Raw genomic sequence first — 26,025 nt, 5'->3', positions numbered from 1 at the left:
AACACGACCATTAGGTCGCTTGCAAGCTCATTGAAACGCAGGGCAGATGGCGGCATTATGGGTAATTAATCCAGCCGCACACCTGCCACAATTAAAGCTCATTTAAATCATGAGTAACTACCGTGGTTACTCGTGATTTGGCCGTGATAAGCATGCCTGCAAGGCACCCATACAATAAAAGTAAAGCTAATATTTTTTGGTACTCTAAACACAGACAGGTACAACCACTAGTAGACTACAAATATACACATTACAAATGGAAGCCAATGGGGGGAAATGTACACACCTGGAGAAGAGTAATAACCCAGGTCTGATCAGCAACCTGTGCAGCACCAGCAAGTAAGAGAAGCTCCTCCTCTGCTGCAGACAGGATGTGTGTAACATGTGGGAGGAGATATAGGGGTGTGGTCACTAAAGAGGGTAAATGACATGTAAATAATACAACGTTGATGCAGGATTTCATTGGCCCATTAGCAAGCTACATAAATTTGCATATAAAAATTGCATACTCCTTCACCAGCTTTGAAATATCTGCATCTCATTCACCATCTCTACTAGAGCAGAATTATGCAAGAAATATTTGCAAAATTATGCAAACTTTGCGTACAAATTTATGCTGCTTTAAAATAGACTCATCAAATTCCACCTTGGTGGGATCTGATTGGTCCATTTTCAAGCTGCATAAATTTGACTGCAGAATTTCCCTTAGGTCTCTTTCAGACAGGAGGCTGAACTGCGCGCTTGCCGAGCATTTTAGTCTGCTGCCTGCCAGTGCAAGGGGGTAATTGAAATGCAGACGAATGGCAATATTCTGCAAATATACTGTATACAGCTTGAAAATGGACCAATCAAATTTTACATCTGCAGGATTTGATTGGTTCATTTTCAAGCTGCATAAATTTGCATACAAAATTTGCATAATGCCACATCAACTTGAAATTATTTGCTTCTCATTGACCATCCCTACTGGTAACATCATGCATGTCAAGTGCAAACACAACATGATGCGTATGAGCATGGCTGTGGCCCGCTCAGACCTTGCTCCTCCGTGGGGGTGATCTAACCAGAGCCCGGCCTGCGCAGGAAGAGAGTACGTAACAGGTAGTGAATTCACCACCTGTCAGTTGCCTGTGTGAAAGTGACCTAAGGACCCATTCACACTAGAGTGTTTTTCCAGCGATTTCAGCAAAACGCTCAAACACTACCGCTTTTTAAAACGCTAGTGCTTTAAAACCCTATGGACCCGTTCTTAATTGGGCGATTTGCATTATTCGCCGGCGATTAACCCGAACGCGTAGCCTGCACCATTTTCAGGCTATAGAAGCACTAAACGCGGTCGCGGAAAAACCGCCGCAGTGTCCAGTGATTTTTCCTCGTGTAATCGCGGAAAAATCACTCCCGCAAAACGCCAACGGTAATTGCCGCCGTTTTGCACTTTCAAATGTGAATGGGGCCTTAGGGCTGGAACCCACAGGAGCGCTTTTGGCAGCGTTTTGGCAGCACTGCGATACGCTAGCAGTTTGCCAAAACGCTGGGCTAATGTTAATGGATGGGGCAACTTCCACAGGAGCGTTTGCGTTTCTCAGAAACGCAAACGCAGGACCTGCAGCATTTTGGGAGCGTTAGCGATTCAATGTAAAGTATTGAACCGCTAGCGGAAACGCTCAGCAAAACCTAAACTGAGCGGTTTTGCTAGCGTTTTGCGGTTCAGCACACTGTAACAAAATGAAAAATAATTCACAGGACCAATCAGGATAAAAATGCAAAACGCAAAACGCTAGGCACCCGCTGGGGAAAAAAATACAATGTTGCAAAACACGACCAAAAACGCGCATGAATCCGCTTGCAAACCGCTCAGACAAAACGCTAGCGGTTGCGTTTTGCGTTTGCGGTTTTCAGTGGGTTCCAAGCCTGAGAGCTGATTCACAGTACAAGAGCTTTTTAAACACTAGAGATTTGGTACTTATCCGGGCTCATCCTCTAGGTGGCGACAAAACTCCACCAGAGTTACATCTTTCCCTACTATCCATGGCGGCCTGGAGGGGGAATAATAATTAGCGCCACCTGCGCCCGGCTAACGGATAAGTACCAAGATTTTTAAAAACTCTTGCTAATTAGTGATGCTCAACTTCGAATTCGGATGAAATCTGAATAGATGTTAGGTCCAGTGCACACCAAAAACCGCTAGCAGATCTGCAAAACGCTAGAGGTTTTTTAAGCAGATTTCAGAGCGATTCTAGGCATGTTTAGGGCTGGTGCACACCGAGCGGCTTTTTCAGCGTTTCTGCAGCCGCTTGCGGCTGCGGATCCGCTTGGTCAATGTATCTCAATGGGGTGGTGCACACCAGAGCAGGAGGCGTTTTGCAGAAACGAAAAATGCCGGGGTGAGGCATTTTTTGGATTGTGGGTGCGTTTCTGCCTCAATGTTAAGTATAGGAAAAACGCAAACCGCTCTGAAAAACACCTGTTCAGAACGGTTTTGCCGGCGTTTTTGTTACAGAAGCTGTTCAGTAACAGCTTTACTGTAACAATATATGAAATCTACTATACTGAAATCCGCTGCAGCAATCCGCAAAACGCTAGCAAAACGCCATAGAAAAATAACAAAAAGCATTTCAAAATCTGCTAGCATTTTGCGGATCTGCTAGCGGTTTTGGTGTGCACCAGGCCTTAGGCCTGAAACACACCAGAGGAGTTTTTCTGAGCGTTTTGAGTTTTTAAATCTGCTGCTAATGTTATCCTATGTGTCTGTGCACACTGGAGCAATGAGGTTTTGTAAAAAAAACCTATAGCATTACATTGGAAGAGCTTTTAGAGGTTTCAAAACCTCTTCCCAATGTAATGCTATGGGTTTTTTTTTACAAAACCTCATTGCTCCAGTGTGCACAGACACATAGGATAACCTTAGCAGCAGATTTAAAAACTCAAAACGCTCAGAAAAACTCCTCTGGTGTGTTTCAGGCCTTAGGGCCGGTGCACACCAAAAACCGCTAGCAGATCCGCAAAATGCTAGCAGATTTTGAAACGCTTTTTATTTTTCTATGGCGTTTTGCGAATTGCTGCAGCGGATTTCAGTATAGTACATTTCATATATTGTTACAGTAAAGCTGTTACTGAACAGCTTCTGTAACAAAAACGCTGGCAAAACCACTCTGAACAGGCATTTTTCAGAGCGGTTTGCGTTTTTCCTATACTTAACATTGAGGCAGAAACGCATCCACAATCCAAAAAATGCCTCACCCCGGGAGTATGCGTTTCTGCAAAACGCCTCCCGCTCTGGTGTGAACCACCCCATTGAGATACGTTGACCAAGTGTATCCGCAGCCGCAAGCGGCTGCAGAAACGCTAAAAAAGCCGATCGGTGTGCACCAGCCCTCAGAGATGTTTTCTAAACATGCCTGGCGTTTTTTGTAGCGTTTTTGTGTAGCAGATTTCATATATTGTTACAGTAAAGCTGTTACTGAACAGCTTCTGTAACAGAACCGCCTGGAAAACCGCTCTGATGTAGCATTTTCCAGAGCGGTTTTCCACTTTCCTAAACTTTAACATTGAGGCACAAACGCCTCAGAAATCTAAAAAATGCTGCAGCCCCCGAGTTTGCGTTTGTGGAAAAAACGAACCGCTCTGGTGGGCACCATCCCATTCACTTTCATTACCCAAGCGGTTTTCCCCCTGCAAGCGTTTTAAAGTGAACCTTAAGCCAGAAAAAAAAATGAGTTTTACTCACCTGGGGCTTATAACAGCCCCCTGCAGCAGTCCTGTACCCTCGCAGTCACTCCCTAATCCTCTGGTCCCCTGCTGCCAGCTAGTTTCGTTTTTGCCGGCAGGCCCGTCAGGACTGGCCACACATAGCTTTTTCGGCATTCCCGACTGTAATTAGCGCTATTGCGGGCCGTAACGCGTACAAATCTATGCGTGCGTAATGCGACAACGTGTATTTTTGTACACGTTGCGGCCCGCAATAGCGCTAATTACAGTCGGGAATGCGGAAAAAGCTAAGCGTGGCCAGTCCTGACGGGCCTGCCGGCAAAAACGAAACTAGCTGGCAGCGGGGGACCAGAGGATTAGTGAGTGGCTGCGAGGGCACAGGACTGCTGCAGGGGGCTGGTAGTAGCCCCAGGTGAGTAAAACTCATTTTTTTTTCTGGCTTAAGTGTCTCTTTAACTACTTTGGCCTCCTGGACGCAGGCCCGCCATCAGGGGGGGACATCCGTGACTCCCGTCACGGGCCCGGGGCCTGCAGGGGGGCCCCATCCCCGCCGCGGCGCTGCGGGTGCCGCCCGGCCGCCGCTCAACCCCTCTGGCCGCTGCTCCCTCCCTCCATCCCTATAGCCGCCGCCGCCGCCTCCGCCGCGTCAGACCTCGATCAGGCGGCGACAATAGTGCGGGCGCTAGGACCCAGCGCCCGCACTGATATGCGGAAGTGACATCACTTCCGCATATAGAGCGGGTGCGTCCGGTGCCCGCTCTTACTGGTCGGGTCGCCGCTGATCTTGAGGTCTGACGCTGGGCTGCTGGCTGCAAGGTAGGGGAAGCGGCGGCGGCGGCGGGCGGCAGGGGGGGTTGCTCCCTGTCACTCACTCACTTGCTAAAGGGGCTCCCTGTCACTCACTCACTTGCTAAAGGGGCTCCCTGTCACTCACTCACTTGCTAAAGGGGCTCCCTGTCACTCACTCACTTGCTAAAGGGCCTCCCTGTCACTCACTCACTTGCTAAAGGGCCTCCCTGTCACTCACTCACTTGCTAAAGGGCCTCCCTGTCACTCACTCACTTGCTAAAGGGCCTCCCTGTCACTCACTCACTTGCTAAAGGGCCTCCCTGTCACTCACTCACTTGCTAAAGGTCCTCCCTGTCACTCACTCACTAGCTAAAGGGCCTCCCTGTCACTCACTCACTTGCTAAAGGGCCTCCCTGTCACTCACTCACTTGCTAAAGGGCCTCCCTGTCACTCACTCACTTGCTAAAGGGCCTCCCTGTCACTCACTCACTTGCTAAAGGGGCTCCCTGTCACTCACTCACTTGCTAAAGGGGCTCCCTGTCACTCACTCACTTGCTAAAGGGGCTCCCTGTCACTCACTCACTTGCTAAAGGGGCTCCCTGTCACTCACTCACTTGCTAAAGGGGCTCCCTGTCACTCACTCACTTGCTAAAGGGGCTCCCTGTCACTCACTCACTTGCTAAAGGGGCTCCCTGTCACTCACTCACTTGCTAAAGGGGCTCCCTGTCACTCACTCACTTGCTAAAGGGCCTCCCTGTCACTCACTCACTTGCTAAAGGGCCTCCCTGTCACTCACTCACTTGCTAAAGGGCCTCCCTGTCACTCACTCACTTGCTAAAGGGCCTCCCTGTCACTCACTCACTTGCTAAAGGTCCTCCCTGTCACTCACTCACTAGCTAAAGGGCCTCCCTGTCACTCACTCACTTGCTAAAGGGCCTCCCTGTCACTCACTCACTTGCTAAAGGGCCTCCCTGTCACTCACTCACTTGCTAAAGGGCCTCCCTGTCACTCACTCACTTGCTAAAGGGGCTCCCTGTCACTCACTCACTTGCTAAAGGGGCTCCCTGTCACTCACTCACTTGCTAAAGGGGCTCCCTGTCACTCACTCACTTGCTAAAGGGGCTCCCTGTCATCACTCACTTGCTAAAGGGCCTCCCTGTCACTCACTCACTTGCTAAAGGGGCTCCCTGTCACTCACTCACTTGCTAAAGGGGCTCCCTGTCACTCACTCACTTGCTAAAGGGGCTCCCTGTCATCACTCACTTGCTAAAGGGGCTCCCTGTCATCACTCACTTGCTAAAGGGGCTCCCTGGCACTCACTCACTACCTAAAGGGCCTCCCTGGCACTCACTCACTACCTAAAGGGGCTCCCTGGCACTCACTCACTACCTAAAGGGGCTCCCTGGCACTCACTCACTACCTAAAGGGGCTCCCTGGCACTCACTCACTACCTAAAGGGGCTCCCTGGCACTCACTCACTACCTAAAGGGGCTCCCTGGCACTCACTCACTACCTAAAGGGGCTCCCTGGCACTCACTCACTACCTAAAGGGGCTCCCTGGCACTCACTCACTACCTAAAGGGGCTCCCTGGCACTCACTCACTACCTAAAGGGGCTCCCTGGCACTCACTCACTACCTAAAGGGGCTCCCTGGCACTCACTCACTACCTAAAGGGGCTCCCTGGCACTCACTCACTACCTAAAGGGGCTCCCTGTCACTCACTCACTACCTAAAAGGGCTCCCTGTCACTCACTGCCTAAAGGGCTCCATGTCACTCACTACCTAACCTGGGGGTCCCTGTCAGAATCCAGGTGAGAGGTGTCTACCATAAGGGGTCATTCTGCCTATTTATGTGAAATGCTGTCTATTTATGTGCCTCATGACTGCTGAATTTGTCTTGCTGGGGGCCTAATGATTGAATTTTTACTTGTTGGGGGCCTCATGATTTGTTGGGAGCCTCAAGATTACTGAATTTGTCTTGTTGGAGGCCTCATGATTTGTTGGGGGCTCATGATTGCTGAATTTGTCTTGTTGGGGGCCTCATGATTGCTGAATTTGTCTTGTTGGGGGCCTCATGGTTTGTTGGGGGCCTCATGATTGCTGAATTTGTCTTGTTGGGGGTCACATGATTGCTAACTGCGAGACTATGGGAAAAGCTGAATCATTACCATATGAGACAATAGCATTAAACCTACTTTTTTTTAGCTTTTTTAAACAGAAAAGAAAACTGGGAGGTTCTAAAAAAATGATGGAGCACTTCCTCCTTCCGGCTTGAAGGAGGAAGTGCTCGATATCGAGGCTTGCAACGCGTCCATTCGGACACTTGCACCTCGTTGAAACGCTGGGCGGAGAGTGGCGTTCTGGGTAATTAACCCCGCCGCATCTAGCCGCTCAGCTGTGGCAATTGGAGCTAACTTGAATCACGAGTATCCACCGTGGTTATTCGTGATTAATTTGTGGACAGCAAGCCTCCAACTAGCTCTGCCAACATGTAATGGCTACGCACATTTCTCAGTTTGGGGGGGGGGGGGCCCGGACTGATGATTTGTGAGGGGCCCCAAAATTTCTGATGGCGGCCCTGCCTGGACGTACTAGCTACGCCCAGGAGGCCATGTGCGCGTCCGTGCGCTCCCGCGGCCCATCGCGAGCGTGCACGCGCGCTCCCGGCCGCGGATCGTTAGCCCGGGAATCAGTGTATCGGGCTATGCTGCCCGATAACTGATTCCTCTCCCCCGCAGAAAAAGCGACAGGTTCTCTCAGAAGCTTTTTCTGGCTGTTGCGTCTCCCGTGCGTCCCTCTAAGCGTATGCTACGCTTAGAGTGATGTCATGTAAACAAACTCATGGCCGCCATCTTGTGGCCAAAAAGTAATACTACATCTGAAATTTAAAAAAAATAAAAATTAACACACATTTACATTATAAACACATTGGTTACCTCCCACCCTCCCAAAACTACCCAAATAAAATGTTTAATATAAAAAAAAAAACCCATTACAATAAAAAAAAAATGTAAATATTTACCTAAGGGTCTAAACTTTTTAAATATCAATGTAAAGATGAAATATTTCTATATTTTTTTTTATTCTAAACTTGTAAATAGTGATAGATGCAAAACGGAAAAAATGCACCTTTATTTCCAAATAAAATATTGTCGCCATACATCGTTATAGGGACATAATTTTAATGGTGTAATAAACGGGACATATGGGCAAATACAATACGTGAGTTTTAATTATGGAGGCATGTATTATTTTAAAACTATATTGACTGAAAACTGAGAAATAATGCATTTTTTCCATTTTTTTCTTATTCTTCCTGTTAAAATGCATTTACAGTAAAGTGGCTCTTAGCAAAATGTACCCCCCAAAGAAAGCCTAATTGGCGGCGGAAAAAACAAGATATAGATCAGTTCATTGTGATAAGTAGTGATAAAGTTATAGGCTAATTAATGGGAGGTGAACATTGCTCGGATGCATAAAGTGAAAACGACTGAAGGCTGAAGTGGTTAAACACTGCTTCAGAACCTCTCTGGTGTGCACCACCCCTTATTCGGATTTCATCTGGTTAATTCAAATCACCTGTGCAGGGTGGGCGGGAGGAGAGTTAATCTTACCCATCGGTCCGTCCCTCGGCGCCTCCCACGATGCAGTCCACGGGCGTAACGTGACCAGGGATGCTCTCAAATTTAAATTCGGATGAAGATTTCATTTTTCAGCACGACCTGGCACCTGCTCACAGTGCCAAAACCACTGGTAAATGGTTTACTGACCATGGTATTACTGCGTTCAATTGGCCTGCCAACTCTCCTGACCTGAACCCCATAGAGAATCTGTGGGATATTGTGAAGAGAAAGTTGAGAGACGCAAGACCCAACACTCTGGATGAGCTTAAGGCCGCTATCAAAGCGTCCTGGGCCTCCATAACACCTGAGCAGTGCCACAGGCTGATTGCCTCCATGCCACGCCGCATTAAAGCAGTCATTTCTGCAAAAGGATTCCTGAACAAGTATTGAGTGCATAACTGAACATAATTATCTGAAGGTTGACTTTTTTTTGTTTTAAAAACACTTTTCTTTTATTGGTCGGATGAAATATGCTAATTTTTTTAGATAGGAATTTTGGGTTTTCATGAGCTGTATGCCAAAATCATCAATATTAATACAATAAAAGGCCTGAACTACTTCAGTTGTGTGTATTTGAATCTAAAATATATGAAAGTCTAATGTGTATCAGTACAATACAGAAAATAATGAAGTTTATCACAATATGCTAATTTTTTGAGAAGATCCTGTATATTTGCACTCTATGGGCTCTATTCTCAAAGACTTCCCGCATGCGGTAAAGCACATGCGGGAAGTTTGCGACCAAAATACCGTCAAGTTGAAATTCTCAAAATGTTCCGCATGTTTTTTCCGCATGCGGAAAAAGTGCGGTAAAAGTGCGGGATTCATGCGGAAAACTTTCCACAAAAGTCGGTATTTTCCACAATAAAAAATCAATTCTCAAAAATGTTCAGGCGCATCATTTCGTCGTTAATTACCGATTTTTTATCACCTACAAATAGTAGGTGATATATTCCGCATCCCATTGACTTTAATGAAGTGTGGAGGCTTAAGGGCTGTGCTTGGTGTACTTTAATTTTTTTTTTTTTAAACACTTTTTCATGCGACCTTTTTACCGCATGATTCCCGCATGATAAATGGCTGTTTACGCATCTTTTTTCCTGCATGCGGGAAACATGCGGAAAATATTAGTGAATGTGGAAAAAATGCGGAGTTTACCGGTGGCGGAAATATAGCGGTAAAATGTTGCGGTGTTTTGCCTGTTAGTGAATAGAGCCCTATGTCTTACCCAGTATGTTGTGTGAGCCACTGCTGTGCGTAGTATCTCACAGGATCTGAGGTGGTTGATAACAATGCCCCTCGGATTTATCTACTCACCCAGTTGTATTACACTCTCCTTGTCCCACCTGTGTGCTGGATAGCTACACCCCTCCCTGAGACGTATGCACGGGGAGGTGGGGGATCCGCAAGGACCCCAGCACACCGGTGTGGTTCACACCAGTACCTCCCACATAATCCGGTTGGGGAGGTTTTTACTTTAATATTGATACTGTGGGCAGTTCGGAAAAATACCTCCTGCCGTATTTTACACTTTTTTTCCAAATTCACTAAAGTTTTCCCTCATGAGCCCTGGTCGGTAAGTGTCTCTTACCAGCGTGTATGCTGCAATACAGATTTACACAACTAAAGGGATGCAAGAAAGTCCCCAGAATCAATACAATTGAAATCGGCATCGGTAGACTTGGGCGCAGGATACAGCAATGGATAGTGAGGAATGATATAATTCGGCTTCCAGCGATTGATAGAGGCCAAATTATTGTGTTTTAAAAGCAACTTCAGCTCCGTCTTCTGACAGCACCGACGTTACTCACTTAGCGCTGCTATAGCTATAATTCCTATTAGAGTCTATGGTGGCGCCGGCTGCGCCCAAATCTACCTGCGCTGAAAAGCACTGCTCCGCCCAGAATTGTCAGCTTCCTCTGCTTTGTTACAGTGAAAGACCCACCTGATACCCCATCGCATCCTATCACAGTGAGAAGAAGGCTGTGTGGCTCTCCCTATTGACTGCCTGGCTCTTCCCAAAGGCTGTCTGTCAAATCCACAGCACAGAGACAGCATGGGGAGAGAGAGTGTTATCTGCTGCTGTGAGCTGAAGAAAAACACCAAACATTTTTGCCCAGTAAGGCCCCGCCTACACTAAATCAGTTGGTAAGCGTTTTTGTTTTTTTTTCCATAGCAGTGCATCGTGAAAAAGATTTCAGTTAAAACGCGTTAAGTGTGAAAGGTGCCATAGGAAAACATGGGCATTACTTTGAAAATCAGTTGACCTTTCAGTTATAACTGAGAGCAACTGATTAAAGGCCTCTTTTCCACGAACTGTTGAACTGTGTGCTCAGCAAGCAGTTACCAGGCAGCAACAAGCAGTTACCAAGCAGCAGTCAGCAGTTGTGAGAGTTTGAGAGGCATTTCACTGCCTGTCAACAGTTCATGGAAAAGAGGCCTAAGTGTAAACAGGGCCTAAACTTAATGCGGAAATCTTTGTGAATTGACATTTCCTGAGGTAATTGCCTCACTAGTCGGGAACGCTGATGGTTTTAGGCCTCTTTTCCACAAACTGTTGAGCTGTGTGCTCAGCAAGCAGTTGCCAGGCAGCAGCAAGCAGTTGTGAGAGTTTGAGAGGCATTTCACTGCCTGTAAACAGTTTGTGGAAAAGAGGCCTTAGGGCCCATTCACACTTAGAACCGCAGAACGCCGGCGATTACCGCCGGCGTTTTGCGGGAGTGATTTTCCCGCGAAAAATCACTGGACACTGCGGCGGTTTTAGAGCGATCGCGATTAGCGTGCTGTGCACGCTAATCACGATCGCTAACCGCGGAACGCTCGTCGCCGGCAAACCGCTGCATGCAGCGCGGTTGCGGTTATCGCTAACCGCAACCGCGGCAGTGAGAACACTGCCACTCGCTACATTGTGTAGCGGTTCTTGCAGAACCGCTAGCGGTTTGCCGTGAGCGGGAATCGCTTGATTCCCGCACAAGTGTGAATGGGCCCTTAGTGAATTGTAACTTGGGAAAATGATCAGTAAAATCAGCTGTTTGAGCATTACCGAATGCAGTAATGCTTTGTGAATATAGCCCAATGCCTAATGCTACCTGAGCAAACATTTTTCTCTCTGTACTGCACAGGGCTGTCCTTAGGACTCTATATATTATATACTCTATATATTATGTATTTCCTCTCAGTACAAGTTGTTTGTTAGGAAATGAGGAAGAGAAGAAGTCCACAGCATAGAGTATGGTGCTGCCTCCTGTGTCCTGCCTGGATTAGATAAGACTCTGCTAGGGAAGATCACCGATAGGCAAATATTTCAGAGTTGATGCAAATTTATGCAGCTTGGAAATGGATCAATCAATTTAAACCTGGGTTTAAATTGACTGGTCCATTTTCAAACTGCATACATTTGCATAAACATTTGAATAATTTCAGAAGACTTTGATCATCCCTAGTGTGCACTCTGCATTTGTAAGGTAAACAAGGAGGGGGATAATGGGGACACTAACAATGCTTTTGGGGACATATGATGGACAAGTAATGATATTGTGTGACTGGAAGAGTGGATGGAGGGGGTCTGATCAAAGAATTATGATATGACAGTGGTGCTTTTTACAGGGAAATTTCTTTCTTCAATTCTATCCATATCTCTTCTTTAGCACACTGTGCATAGCCATAATTATTGTTCTTAAAGTGGTGCACACCTGTTGCTCTTATTATAAGCGCTTTAGCAGAGCAATTATTTAAATCACTTCCTGACGTTGGCTCAGTTTCCATTGCCTGCTTTTCCATTGTGTTTCTGCAGCATTTTGGTTGCATTTCATATATTATATATTGAAAATCGCATTTTTTTAATGTTGCATTTTCTCATTTACTTGAATGAGAACAGTTAAAGGCAAAGAGGCACCCTAGTATTTATAAATAGTTTAAAAGGAATAAAGTGAGGTGGCTTACCTCAATGAAATTCTTGTATGAACAAAGTAGTAAAAATGTTTCTGTACCGTTTTAGCCAAACAATATATGTAGGTAGAAAAAAACAAAGTCTTGTAAAAGTAATACCTTTTAATGGCTAACTGATAACGTTAAATAATGCAAGCTTTCTGGAATCTAGTCCCCTTCTTCAGGCATATTTACAGATGTTAGCTGTAGTAAAACACTGATGCAGGGAAATAGCAAACATGAAGATGGCAGTTGTGCTGGTTGCTGTTTAGCAGTTAGATGTCAGGTGATCAGCAGGCTGGAGCCAGTGAGCTTATGCAAGCAAACATGAAATCTAGCAGGTTTCTGAAGATAGTGAAGCCAAGTCAATCATGTTACATAAGGAGTCATGAATCCCATTCCACAATTTAAACTTTCTGTTAATGTCTTGAACATTTTCATAAATTTGTACTCAGAAATCTTTCTTGCTTGTTCATTTTTGAAGTTACCCGGCCTTAAGAAAAGTACTTGTTCTTAAGGGTAACTTCAAAAATCTGAGGTCTGAGTACACTTCCTCAGGACAATCACAGTGCCAATTTGATAAAAACCAATTGCAGAGGAAGCCTCAGAACCTTCTTACGTTCCACCCCCTTCTAACTTTGTCTCAGAGCCCATGAACTACGTACAGTGTTGTTGCGTCATTTACATCACTGGAGACTATAGGCACAGATGTTCTGGCACCCTGGACTTTGCCCTCTATGGAACTACAAAACCCTGCTTAACCGCACTGCAAGTATGCTGGCTGGCCCAGCTGCCACTTAATTCCCCTGCCTGGCGTAGGTAGCCAGAGCAATCCTTGATATTTAGTAGCCAGAGGTACCCTCAGTATTAAGTAATTAATGGTGACCTCAACTGAAGGTGGATCTGGTCAGTGGAATGTGGAGAGCAAGGTGAGTAACCGCTCATTTACACTCATCAGGACTATGCATAGAGAAGGAGGGAGGGAAGGCACTCGGGGAGGGGAGTGAGCTGCCTTTCCATCATCAGGCGCCTGTAGGCACATGTCTGCAGTGCTTTATGGTAAATCCAGCCCCAACTGTCCCATTCTTGGAGAGATAGTCCCACTTTGGAAACCAAATCTCTCTGTCCCTCTTTCTTTCTCATCATGTATCCCTCTTTCAGGCCTGATGTACAGATCTGAGTAAGTATATGTATTTTTCTACTGAAAATGTGTTTAACCTATTTTAGTTCCTGGACGTAGAAACTACGTCCAGAAACCATGCGCGCTCCCGCGGCCGATCGCGCGCGTGCACGCACACTCCCAGCCCACGGTTCGTTAGCCAGGCAATCAGTGAATCGGGCTATGGTGCCCGATCACTGATTCCTCTCCCCCGCTGAAAAAGCGACAGCTTCTCTCGGAAGCTTCGCTTTTTCTGGTTGTAGCGTCCCCCATGCGTCTCTCTAAGCGTATGTTACGCTTAGAGTGACGTAATGTAAACAAACTCATGGCCGCCATCTTGTGGCCAAAAAGTAAAACTACAACTTAAAGTAAAAAAAAATAAAACTCAAGACACATTTACATTATAAAACTATTGTTTACATCCCACCATCCCAAAAATACCCAAATAAAATGTTTAATATAAAAAAAAAAAAAAAAAAAAAAATTACAATAAAAAAAAAACATGTAAATATTTACCTAGGGGTCTAAACTTTTTAAATATCAATGTAAAGATGAAATAATTCTATATTTTTTTATTTTAAACTTGTAAATAGTGATAGATGCAAAACGGAAAAAAATGCACCTTTATTTCCAAATAAAATATTGTCGCCATACATTGTGATAGGGACATAATTTTAACGGTGTAATAACCGGGACATATGGGCATATACAATACGTGAGTTTTAATTATGGAGGCATGTATTATATTAAAACTAGAATGGCTGAAAACTGAGAAATAATGAATTTTTTCCGTTTTTTTTCTTACTCTTCCTGTTAAAATGCATTTACAGTAAAGTGGCTCTTAGCAAAATGTACCCCCCCAAAGAAAGCCTAATTAGTGGCGGAAAAAACAAGATATAGATCAGTTCATTGTGATAAGTAGTGATAAAGTTATAGGCTAATAAATGGGAGGTGAACATTGCTCAAGTGAAAATGACGGAACTCGAATGGGTTAATAAACTTTATTTCCACCCTTTAACTGATGTATTTCTTATGTTCAAATGGCATAAAACTAATGATGCTAGAAATGACCGGCGTGGTTTGAATAATAAAACTACGTCTTTTATTTATGATGTCTTTGTGATGTGTGCGGCTGGATGTGATTAGAGGTGTGGCGGGGGGGGGTTGCATTAAATGACCCTCTTTCTTAAAGGACCACTATCGCAAAAAAATTGTAAAAATGTTAAATACAAGTAAACAAAATTTGAATAAAATACATTTCTTCCAGAGTAAATCCACTTGGAGCAGGCACCAACGATGAAAATAATAGTCTCTTTATTAATCACATCTGTTTAAAAGCAGCAGTATAACAACGACAGATCGCTGTTTCGAGCCACCATGCTCTTTATCAAGTTGCCAAAACTGCAATATTGGTATTGCAGTTTTGCCAACTTGATAAAGAGCATATATGTATCAAGAGGTTGGCGCTCAGGACATAAAATACACTCCTTCAGTGTATCACTGACAGGAACAGTCAGACTGCAACATGTTGTACAACAAATGCAATTTTAAACCTCCCCACATTCATCACAGTAGCAAATTAAAAGTCCATGTATTCAAGCCCTAAAATAATTAAGAGTTCAAAATTCTTGCTGGAGTTTAAAGATCTTCCATATACTTGATGGCATGAAATATTCGTCCTCCTAGTCAATATGGACAAACGGGCAGACCTCCACCAACACCCTTTGTGATGCACTCACCGCTGTCCTAGACCAAACAATGGTCTATATGCGCGTTGGGACCGTTCCCGGGTCGTCCCCCACCTCTCCAGCAAAGATTAAGCACTGTAAACACCAGATCGCCTCTTCATACGACCAGCAACCTCATATAAAAAAACTTCATATAGTGTAATATTGCTAAAAAATATTTATTGATAAAACGCAATTGCACTCACATAATTCTCCATAAAAGTACGCATAGAGTGATTTAGAAACGGGCTCTCCCCCGTATAGGTGGCAAGGCTGGCAGGCTCGTCTCAGCGTTTTCCTCGCTTCTCTGCCGCGCGCACAGAGAATAACAGACGCCACACGTGTCCTCTCCGCCGCCGCTCATCCAGTATGCCAATCCGCTTCCGTATCAAGCTCAGCCCTATCGATTTCATCACTCAGTGACTCATCAGGGGCACCTGATGAGTCACTGAGTGACGAAATCGATAGGGCTGAGCTTGATACGGAAGCGGATTGGCATACTGGATGAGCGGCGGCGGAGAGGACACGTGTGGCGTCTGTTATTCTCTGTGCGCACGGCAGAGAAGCGAGGAAAACGCTGAGACGAGCCTGCCAGCCTTGCCACCTATACGGGGGAGAGCCCGTTTCTAAATCACTCTATGCGTACTTTTATGGAGAATTATGTGAGTGCAATTGCGTTTTATCAATAAATATTTTTTAGCAATATTACACTATATGAAGTTTTTTTATATGAGGTTGCTGGTCGTATGAAGAGGCGATCTGGTGTTTACAGTGCTTAATCTTTGCTGGAGAGGTGGGGGACGACCCGGGAACGGTCCCAACGCGCATATAGACCATTGTTTGGTCTAGGACAGCGGTGAGTGCATCACAAAGGGTGTTGGTGGAGGTCTGCCCGTTTGTCCATATTGACTAGGAGGACGAATATTTCATGCCATCAAGTATATGGAAGATCTTTAAACTCCAGCAAGAATTTTGAACTCTTAATTATTTTAGGGCTTGAATACATGGACTTTTAATTTGCTACTGTGATGAATGTGGGGAGGTTTAAAATTGCATTTGTTGTACAACAGGTTGCAGTCTGACTGTTCCTGTCAGTGATACACTGAAGGAGTGTATTTTATGTCCTGAGCGCCAACCTCTTGATACATATATGCTAATTGATAAAGAGGAGGCGAACAGGAGCATCTCTTGTGAACTATATATTTTTTTTCAAAAATTTTTAAGTTATTAGGTGTTAATACAGCTGTGAGCGCTTACCTCTTGTGGATGGAAATTGATAAAGAGCATGGTGGCTCGAAACAGCTGTCTGTCGTTGTTATACTGCTGCTTTTAAACAGATGTGATTAACAAAGAGACAATTACTTTCATCGTTGGTGCCTGCTCCAAGTGGATTTACTGAATTAACGGCTCCAGTGGTGTGGAATGCTACAAGCTTGGGCACACGCTTCTCTCAAATTTGATGGGTGCTGATCCAAACTTCCTCTGTGTTTATTTTTTCCAGAGTAAAATGAGCCATAAATTACTTTTCTCCTAATTTGCTGCCGCTTACTGTAGGTATTAGAAATCTGGCAAAACTGACATGTTTTGGACTAGTCCATCCCCTCATGGGGGATTTTTAGTATTTTGTTTATTCATTACAAAAGCAATTATTGGAAGTGACCCATACAAAGATGCAAATGAGGATATTCACCCTGCTCTTGGTATTATACTAACGAGATCTCCCTTTAGTCAGGGGCACCTCTAGCTATTAATACTGAGGGTACTTCTGGCTACCTAAAAGTAAGGAGCATCTTTAGCCACCTTTGATGGGCAAGGGAAGTAAGGGAGAACAGCTGGGACAACCAACACAGTTGCAGTGCGGTGTAGTGGGCGTTTGTAGGTCAATGGAGGGCAAAGTCTATGGTGCCAGGACATTTGGGCCTATAGGCACCTGTGAGGTGAATCTGGGCCTGTCAGGGTCTATGGCTAAACATATTCGAGGCAGAGTTTAGGTGGCCTACATATCCCTCTCAGTTCAGGTGTCCTTTAACGGCTTCACCCTTCCCTCAATAAGCTGTCATGTGATCAGTACCACTCCCTTTGTGGTGGCAGCATTTATCACATTCCACAAGGATTCTTTCTTCTGTGGCTCCTCATGTGGGCATTAAAACTTGTGTTTTGGGAGAAGCACCGGCCACGTTCTGTACACATAAAGGGCTTCTCTCCTGTGTGAGTTATGTGGTGGGAAATAAGACTGCCCTTTTGTGCAAAGCATTTATTGCATACAGTACAAATTTATGTCTTCTCTACTGTGCGAGTCCTCCGGTGGTAAGTAAGGTGGGTGGCTTCTCTCTTGTGTGGGCCCTCTGGTGCAGAATAAAAGATTTTCTTTGCTTAAAGAGACACTGAAGCGAAAAAAAAATGTTGATTTATGATTGGTATGTGTAGTACAGCTAAGGAAAAAAACATTAAGATCAGATACATCAGTGTAATTTTTTCCAGTACAGGAAGAGTTGAGAAACTCCAGTTATCTCTATGCAAAAAAGCTATTAAGCTCTCCGACTAACTTAGTCGTGGAGAGGGCTGTTATCTGACTTTTATTATCTCAACTGTAATTGAACTGTTTACTTTTCCTCTGCTAGAGGAGAGTTCATTACTTCACAGACTGCTCTGAAAGACTCATTTTGAATGCTGAGTGTTGTGTAATCTGCACATATTATAGAATAATGCAATGTTAGAAAACACTATATACCTGAAAATAAAAATGAGAATATTTTCTTTGCTGCTAATCTTCTAGTAATTATTCATAGTACACAACCAATTCATTATATCATATTTTTTTTTTCTCTTTAAAATCCTTATTACACACAGTACACGTATATGGCCTTTCTCCTGTGTGAGTCCTTTGGTGCTCAATAAGTGTACTTTTTCTCACGAAACCTTTATTACACACAGTACAGGCATACGGCTTCTCTGCTGCGTGAGTCCACTGGTGATACATAAGATGTTGCCTTTGCCTATAACTTTTATTGGACACATTACAACTATACAGCTTCTCTCCTGTGTGAATCTTATGGTGGTAAAGAAGACCACATTGCTGTGTGAAGCATTTATTACATACAGTACATCCATATAGCTTCTCTCCTGTTTGAGTCTTATGGTGGTCAATAAGACTATGGCGCCGTGTGAAGGATTTATTACATACAGTACAAGTATGTGGCTTATCTCCTGTGCGAGTCCTCTGATGCATGAGGAGCAATGTCCTGTGACTGTCTGGGTAAGTTTCTTCACACTCAGAATAGGAATTAACCGTCTCTCCTGTGTGAGTCTTCTGATGTGTGAGGAGCAATGTCTTGTCTGGGTAAGCTTCCTCACACTCCGAATAGGAATAAACCTTCTCTCCTGCATGGATTTTCTGGTGAACAATCAGGTGAGCCTGTAGAGGAAACCCTACTTCACAGTCAGAGCAGTGATATGGACAGTCTTCAGCATGAAACATCTGGTGAGCTCTGAACAAGTTCTGGTTGAGGAATGTTCTCCCACACTCAGCACGCACACACACACACACACACACACACACACACACACACACACACACACACACACACACACACACACACACACACACACAGGTCATCTCCTGTGTCAGCCATTATCTGTGGTGGATGAAGCCTTCTTAGATGTAAACCACTGAGCAATGGCCCATCAGTATACCTGTACAGAAAGGTACAAAACAGAAAAAGAACAAAAAAAATGAAAAAAAATTGCAGAATCATTAAAGCAGACCTGAACTAAAAACTTCCTCTCTGCTCTGAAAGATGAGCATCAGCATAATAACCTTTAAAGGACACCTGAGGTGACATGATCAGAGACGTGTATGTACAGTTTCAAGCACACAAATAGCTAGGCTATGTTCCTTTTCAACTTTCTCTGCCTGAAAGAGTAGAAATCAGGTATGCAAGAGACAGGTTGACTGGATCAGTCTATAGTGTTACCCTCGCTGACAAGGAATTACAGCCATAAAACACTTTCCAGATTGAAAATGGCTTCTGGGAGCAGAAATAAAGGGTTAGTAGTTCATAGATTTTAGCCCTGGTATACTTCAATAAATGCGCCATTAAGAAGAGACTATCAAACAGTAAAAACGTAAAAATTTGATTTAAATATAAAATAAAAACTGTGGAATAGCTTTAAAAAAAAGAAAAGTAATTTCTAGGAGGAGGATGATAGATACAATAGTTTCTCATTTTTTTTTTCACCTTGGATGTCCTTTAACCACTTCACCTCGAAGGGCTTTTCCCCTTAAAAAAAACTAGTGCAATTTTCACCTGTCTAGTGCAATTTTCAGCCAGTCGCCTATAACGAGACAGTCTATATCTTGTTTTTTTCACCACTAATTAGGCTTTCTTCGGGGGAAGATACTTTATGCTAAGAATTGTTTTATTCTAAAACAGTTTTAACAGGGGAAAAAAAATGGAAAAAAATAATCTCAGTTTCTGCCCATTATAGTTTTAAAATAATACATGCTAATGTAATTAAAACCCACACATTTCATTTGCCCATTGGTCCCGGTTATTGCAACATTTAAAATGTTTCCCTAGTACAATGTATGGCGCCAATATTTTATTTGGAAGTAAAGGTGCATTTTTTTCAGTTTTGCGTCCATCCCCAATTACAAGCCTATAATTTATAAAGTAATAGTAATATTCTTGACATTTTAAAAAAAGTTCAGTCCCTAAGGACTATTTTTATATTTTTTCTAAAACTTTTTTTGGGGTAACTATTGGGAGTGTGGGAGGTCAGGGGTAGTTTAAAATGTAAAAATACATTTTAAAGAGGTCCTTAACTACTCTAAGACCACTCCACACCAATGGGTGTGGACGCGGCGGCAGCCCCAGGACCGCCTAACGCCTATTGGCGTCAGGTCCTGGAGCCAGCTACTGAAGGAGATCACGCGCATCTCCTTCTCGGGGGTGGAGCTCCGCCCCCTCTTCAGTCTCCGCTCGGGAGACTGTTAGACAGCGTGATCACCATCTATTTACATGCCCCTGGGGGACAAAAGAGTGATTGGCTGTGATAGGCTGGTTGGGGGAGGGAGGGAGGCTGACTGGGGGATGCACGAAAAACTTTTTTTTTTTTTAAACACGCTGTATAAATATTTATATAAAACAAACAACTGGGTGGCGATCAGACCCCACCAACAGAGAGCTCTGTTGGTGGGGAGAAAATCACTAGTGTGCTCTGTTGTGCAGCCCTGCAGCTTGGCCTTAAAGCTGCAGTGGCCCTTTTACTAAAAAAAATAGCCTGGTCTTTAGCGGGGTTTAGCACTGTGGTCCTGAAGTGGTTAATTGAAAAAAAAAACACCACAAACTGTGTTCCCTTTCATTGATATAGCGACTACTGATTGGTGGTGTAGTAAGCAGCATAGGGAGGCGAGCAAGAACACGCAGTAGGAAGGGATGTACTTACTCATCCCAGGGGAGCGGAAGTAGTTAAAGAAAACATTTCTTTGTTACAGCTTACACAAATCCTGCAATAAATCTGCAGTGTTTCTACTTCCTGCTTTCATGGAAGCAGACATAAGGTTAACATCCTGTGTTCACACATTAGCTGCTCTGCCATGGCAGAGGAGATTCCTGAGCGGACACAGCTGAGAGATCAAATTACAGTAGTGATTAAGCACAGATGAGGAGAAATTCGATTAGGCTAAATTCTCTAAATCCATACAGGGTACATTTCCCTGTTTTCTTCTGTGTTGTGCAAGAGTTCGGGTCCACTTGAAGAATTGGTGACAACAATAATATCAGGATAAGTGAAGTCTCAGTTCTGAGAAAAAAAAAAAACTCTTGACATTAGACAACCCATTTCAAAATGTTGACTAGCCTGATAGATGAAAAAATAGAGGGAGGGTGTTTTTTTTGTCCACCCCCCCCCCCCCTTGCTGCAACCCCCAGGCTCTAACAAAGTGAAATTGGCCAGGTTGTATTCTGAGTCAGCAAACTTGCTGATCATTCATGGAACAGCAGATAAGCTCATTTAAAAAAAAAAAAAAAATTGGATGTTTTACAATATGTCTGCTTCCATGAAAACAGGAATTAGACAAACTGCAGATTTATTCCAGGATTTGTATCAGCTGAAATGTTTTTTCTTTAAAAAGGTTATTCTGCAGCTTATCTTTTAGAGCTGAGATGAAGTTCTAGGTCCGCTTTAAAGGGAGCCTTAACTGAGAGGGATATGGAAGTTTCCTTTTAAACAATACTAGTTGCCTGGCAGGCCTGCTGATCTCTTTAGCTACAGTAGTGGGTGAATTACACACCTGAAACAAGCATGCAGCTAATCCAGTCTGACTTCAGTCAGAGCCCCTGATCTATATGCTTGTTGAGGGACTGTGGCTTAAAGGGACTCCGAGCTCTGAATAAACGAAATTGGTACTCACCTGGAGCTTTCTGCAGCCCACTGTAGGTCGGGAGGTCCCACGGCGTCCATCTGGCTCTTCCCCCTGGGCCTGTCCAGAAATGGCTGCCCGGCCATTGTTTGAGAGGCATTTCACTGCCTGTAAACAGTTCGTGGAAAAGAGGCCTCAGAGTTCATACAAGATAATGCAAATTGTGTATGCAGTTTAAATCCTTCTTTCCACAGACTGTTGATAGGCATTGAAATGCCTCTCAACTGTTCTCTGCTGCCTTGCAACTGCTTGTTGCTGCCTGATAACTGTTTACTTCTGCTTGGTAACTGTTGAGCACACAGCTCAGTCCGTGGAAAGGAGGCCTGAAACTGGACCATTCAAATACCACCTTGCAGGATTTAATTAATCTATTTAAGGCCTCTTTTCCATGGACTGTTGAGCTGTGTTCTCAGCAAGCAGTTACCAGGCAGCAGTGAGCAGTTGAGCGTTTGAGAGGAATTTCACTGCTTAACAGTCCATGGAAAAGATCTTGTATGGACTCAGAACAATGTGCTTCTCATTGACCGTTCCTGTATATGAGATGCAAAGAATTTGAGTTAATGTAGAATTAAGCAAATGTGTTATGAAAAATGTACATAGCTTGACAATGAACCGATCAGATTCACCCTTGGCTAGATTAGTCTATTTTCAAGCTACATAACTTTTTATACAAAATCTGCATTATCTTTATCAACTTGGAATTATTTGCTTCTAATTCTCAACCCTAAGGCCTCTGTTGATAGGTAGCGAAATGGGAAGGGGGGGGGGGGTGTACTCATCTTGGGTGGGGAAGCATCCGGATGCTATCGAGGCTTCCCCACCCAAGATAAGTACACCCCCACCCTCCCCCCCCTTCCCATTTCGCTACCCCTGTCCTCCCGTGTCCCACGGCAGTCTCGCTCTGGCCCTCTGAACAGCGGGGATGTAAATATTTACCTTCCCGGCTCCAGCGCAGTATCAGCTCTCCGCTCGGAGATAGGCGGAAATAGCCGTTTGCTGTCAGCCCGCTCTACTGCACAGGCGCAAGTCTCCTGTGCCTGCGTAGCAGAGCGGACCCAACAGAGATTGTCTATTTACGCCTGTCTCCGTGCTGAGAGCCACAACAGCACCCCCGCTGGAGCCAGTGAAGGTAAATATAGCAAGCCTTGTCAGGCTTGTTGAGCATTGATTGCAGGAGACTTCGGGAAAGCCAGCACTGCATTGACTGCAGCTACAGCCATAAAACCCCACTGATCTATTCAAGAAAAGGTAAAGATTTCTAATGTGAAAGGGGGTATCAGCTATTGATTGGGATGAAGTTCAGTCCTTGGTTATGGCGGCCGACGTGATAGTCCTGCAATTGCATGGTTCTCTAACTTTGGCAGCGTGATGAGTAGCGTGCACGGTGGGGACGTTTGCGGGTGACTTCAGGCTGGAGTCGCCGATTAACGGAGCCGCCTGGGGGCTGGATAAGGAGCCTGGATGACACCAGGGGACCTCGCGGCCTATGGTGGGCTAGAGGAAGACCCAGGTAAGTGCACATTTTGTTGTTCAGTGTCCCTTTAATAGCAAAGCCCCCATACTTCACCGTTCAAAAAAAATTCTTAGAATTTTAAAAATCCATTACAAAGAAAAAAAGCTGCTAATAATTCACAGAATCACATAGTAAATAGAAAAATGAATTTATTAAATAAAATATTAATCGATAAGGCACAGTAAAAAACAAAACAAAAAACATTTAGACAATACATCCCCCCCCTTGGTATTAAATTTCATGCAGTACAAGTTCTAATACTGCAACTAGGCATGGGCTTTCAAGTCCAGACGTACTGGAATTCGGAATTCAAATGAAGTCTAATTCAGGTGTGACCGCGGGATGGGGTGGGGGTTAACTTACTCAGAAGTTTTCAGGATGTTTGCGTTCCATTACTCCTCAGGCTCCACCACTTATTTCCACGCTTCCTCCTTCCAGCTTGAAAGAGGAAGCGCGAGATTGAGTCATGCAACGTGGCTTTCATTCCGTCTATGACGTGTAATGAAACGCTGACGTCCCAAAGACTTTTGGGTAAGTTAACCCCCCATCCCGTGGTCACCGGTGGAGTCAGACTTCATTTGAATTCCAAATTCAAGTCCATTTGGATTTGAAAGCCCATGCCTGATTGCAACCATACCAGAAAGTTCATGAAGGAGTATTGATATGACTTAACATTCGATGAGCGTCGGTCATAAGGGCTACGGGTTCAGTATGGTGCAAATAGAGAATAAGCACAAATGCTAACAAGCGATTATGATAAAGTGATAAAGTAGGGAGTCTCAGTGCCTGGAGGGGAAGAGAGTCCACCATCCGTAGGAGATAATGCAATATCCGGTTATAAAGAGTTGCAATCCGAAAGTGGGGGGGGGGGGGGGGGGGGGCAGTGAGGCTCAGCAGCAAACCATGTCCACCAGTTCTGAGGATGTCACTCTGCATTATCAAGATGGCCAAGGCTCCTGAATACCCAGATAGCTCATGATGACCAAGACCTAGTGATGATCATATCTAAGAGGTCTCATGGAGAAGCGGTGATCACATCCTTCTTTAGCTCATGATCATGACTAGCCAAAGAATTACATATCTGTCACAAGACCAAACTGATCACATACTTCTAGTAAGCCTACTAGAGGCTTACAAGGACCAAAAAGTCCTTTTAAGTTGCCGGAGCTCTGACACAGCTCAAATATACATACTCATCTCAGCAGAAAGAAGACTCTGGATATTCCAGCGGCTCCCCACATCCTCCTCAACCCCACTGATCCAGCGCTGGGACCCTCTGAACATATCTTACGAGATCTTGTTGGATATGCCCTCATGGGGTGCTTCCATTCATGTACAAGCACAGCCATTCTGTTCTTGCGCAAGTGCGGTCCATGCCTGCACAACAAAGTTACATGGCTTTCTCCTCTGTGCACATGGTCACAAAGAAGAGGGTCTTGACCAGCAGTGGTGGGATTAAGGAGCACATGGGAAGCCTCTGGATCAACCAGAGGCTTCCCACTACTTCGGTAATTATCAAACATTTTTCTTCCAACAAGTTTGCTTTAATAAATAAAAAAAAGCACTATAAAATTAACATTAACTCCTTATTTGCATGCATAATGTCTGTTGGACAATAATGGGTGAGATAGAGATCCTTCAGGTTTACATGGCCACTCAGGGTCTTCACGCTTAACCAAAGCTAAACGCCTCTCTGCCAACGAGCAGAGAAGCATTTGGCATCAGTTCCCGTCGCTCAGGAAATGCATTGCATTTTGACCACTGCAGGGGGACCCAAGTGCCACGCTCAGCCAGACGAAACTAGAGACAGCAAATAAGCGTGGCGTTTTGTGACCCTCAGGAAAAACCTGTACCAATGGTTGAAAAGCACGGTCCCATTTGTTTGAATGGTTATCGCATGAGTGACAGTCAAGAAATGGGATTAAAGCCAGTTCAATGCCTGTGTGAACAGGCCCATAATGGCTTCCCTTGGTGAGCCATCACGTGACCAGTAGGGATGAATGAGATGCAAACATATCCGAGTTCATGCAGGATTATGTAAAGTTTTATGCAAATATATAACTTGAAAATGGACCAATTTAAACCTGGGTGGGACCTTATTAGTCAATTTTCAAGCTTCATAAAATGTTACATTATCCTGTATGAACTCAGAAATATTTGCATCTCATTGATCCTCCCTAGTGAGTAATAAGCCACTTACAGTGGAAGCACTTCTCACACTCCAAACATCTCTATGAATTCTACCATGTATGAATCCGCATGTGGATATTAAGGCGTGTCTTGTAATTGAAGCTCTTGCCACATTCTGAACATACAAATGACTTTTCTCCTGTGTGAGTTATTTGGTGCCGATCCCGAGCAATCTTTTCTCCAAAGGTCTTATAACATACAATGCACTTATACGCCTCTATCCCGTGAGTCTTCTCGTGCTGGATAAGACCACTCAGGTGTGTGAAGCTCTTCCTACATTTGGTACAAGCATGTGGCCTCTCTCCTGTGTGAATCCTCTGGTGCTGAACAAGATTGCTTCTTAGGCTGAAGCGTTTATGGCATACAGTACAAGCAAACGGCCTCTCTCCTGGATGCATCTTCTGATGCGTAAGGAGCAATGTCTTTTCTGGGTAAACTTTATCACATGCAGAACAGGAATAAACCTCCTCTCCCGCTTCAATTCTTTGCTGGACCAACAGCTGAGTTTTTAAAGCAAAACTGGCTTTAGCCTCAGAGCTCTGTTGTAGAAAGTCTTCGGTGTGATCTTCCCTCTGGTGATCGCTTAACAAGTCCTGGCTGAGGAATGTCCTCTCGCACTCGGGGCAGACATACTGACCATCTCCTGTGTCAGCCATTATCTGTGGAAGAAGCCTTCTTAGACGCAAGCCACTGAGCAATGGCCCTTAAGTCCACCTGTACAGCCATGTAAAAAATAAAATAAAGGCCATTAGTGACAACAACCTGATAACTAAGAACAGTAAAATGTTTAGTTCGCATTGTCAACCAACACTTCTGAGAAATGAAACGGTCAGCCAGCCTTGATGTTAGAGATGACCCAGTACTGATTTTGGCCAGTGCAGCAGATGCAAATAAAGGGGTCAGGGTTTGTTTGTTTTTTACCCCTTCCTGTAAATGGCTACTAGATTTAAACTTTAGTTCTATT

General features: G+C 44.4%; 1 protein-coding gene across 1 annotated transcript in view; it reads right to left on the bottom strand.

Annotated features, from left to right (window-relative positions):
- LOC137562101 (zinc finger protein 268-like) overlaps window positions 1-25,717 on the bottom strand; it is a 31,279-nt gene extending 5,562 nt beyond the window's left edge. Inside the window, exons 1-2 of the mRNA XM_068273437.1 lie at window positions 25,187-25,717; window positions 18,119-18,349 (exon numbers count right to left, since the gene is read on the bottom strand). Of these exons, the coding sequence (XP_068129538.1) occupies window positions 18,119-18,349; window positions 25,187-25,717 (762 nt within the window). The remainder of the gene's footprint in view (window positions 1-18,118; window positions 18,350-25,186) is intronic.
- Window positions 25,718-26,025: the final 308 nt, after the last annotated feature.

Source organism: Hyperolius riggenbachi, chromosome 3 (genome assembly GCF_040937935.1).
Source record: "Hyperolius riggenbachi isolate aHypRig1 chromosome 3, aHypRig1.pri, whole genome shotgun sequence".
In the NCBI taxonomy this organism is placed as follows: Eukaryota; Metazoa; Chordata; class Amphibia; order Anura; family Hyperoliidae; genus Hyperolius; species Hyperolius riggenbachi.
Note: the sequence above shows the minus strand (reverse complement) of the source record. Positions and strands in the feature narration are given on the sequence as shown.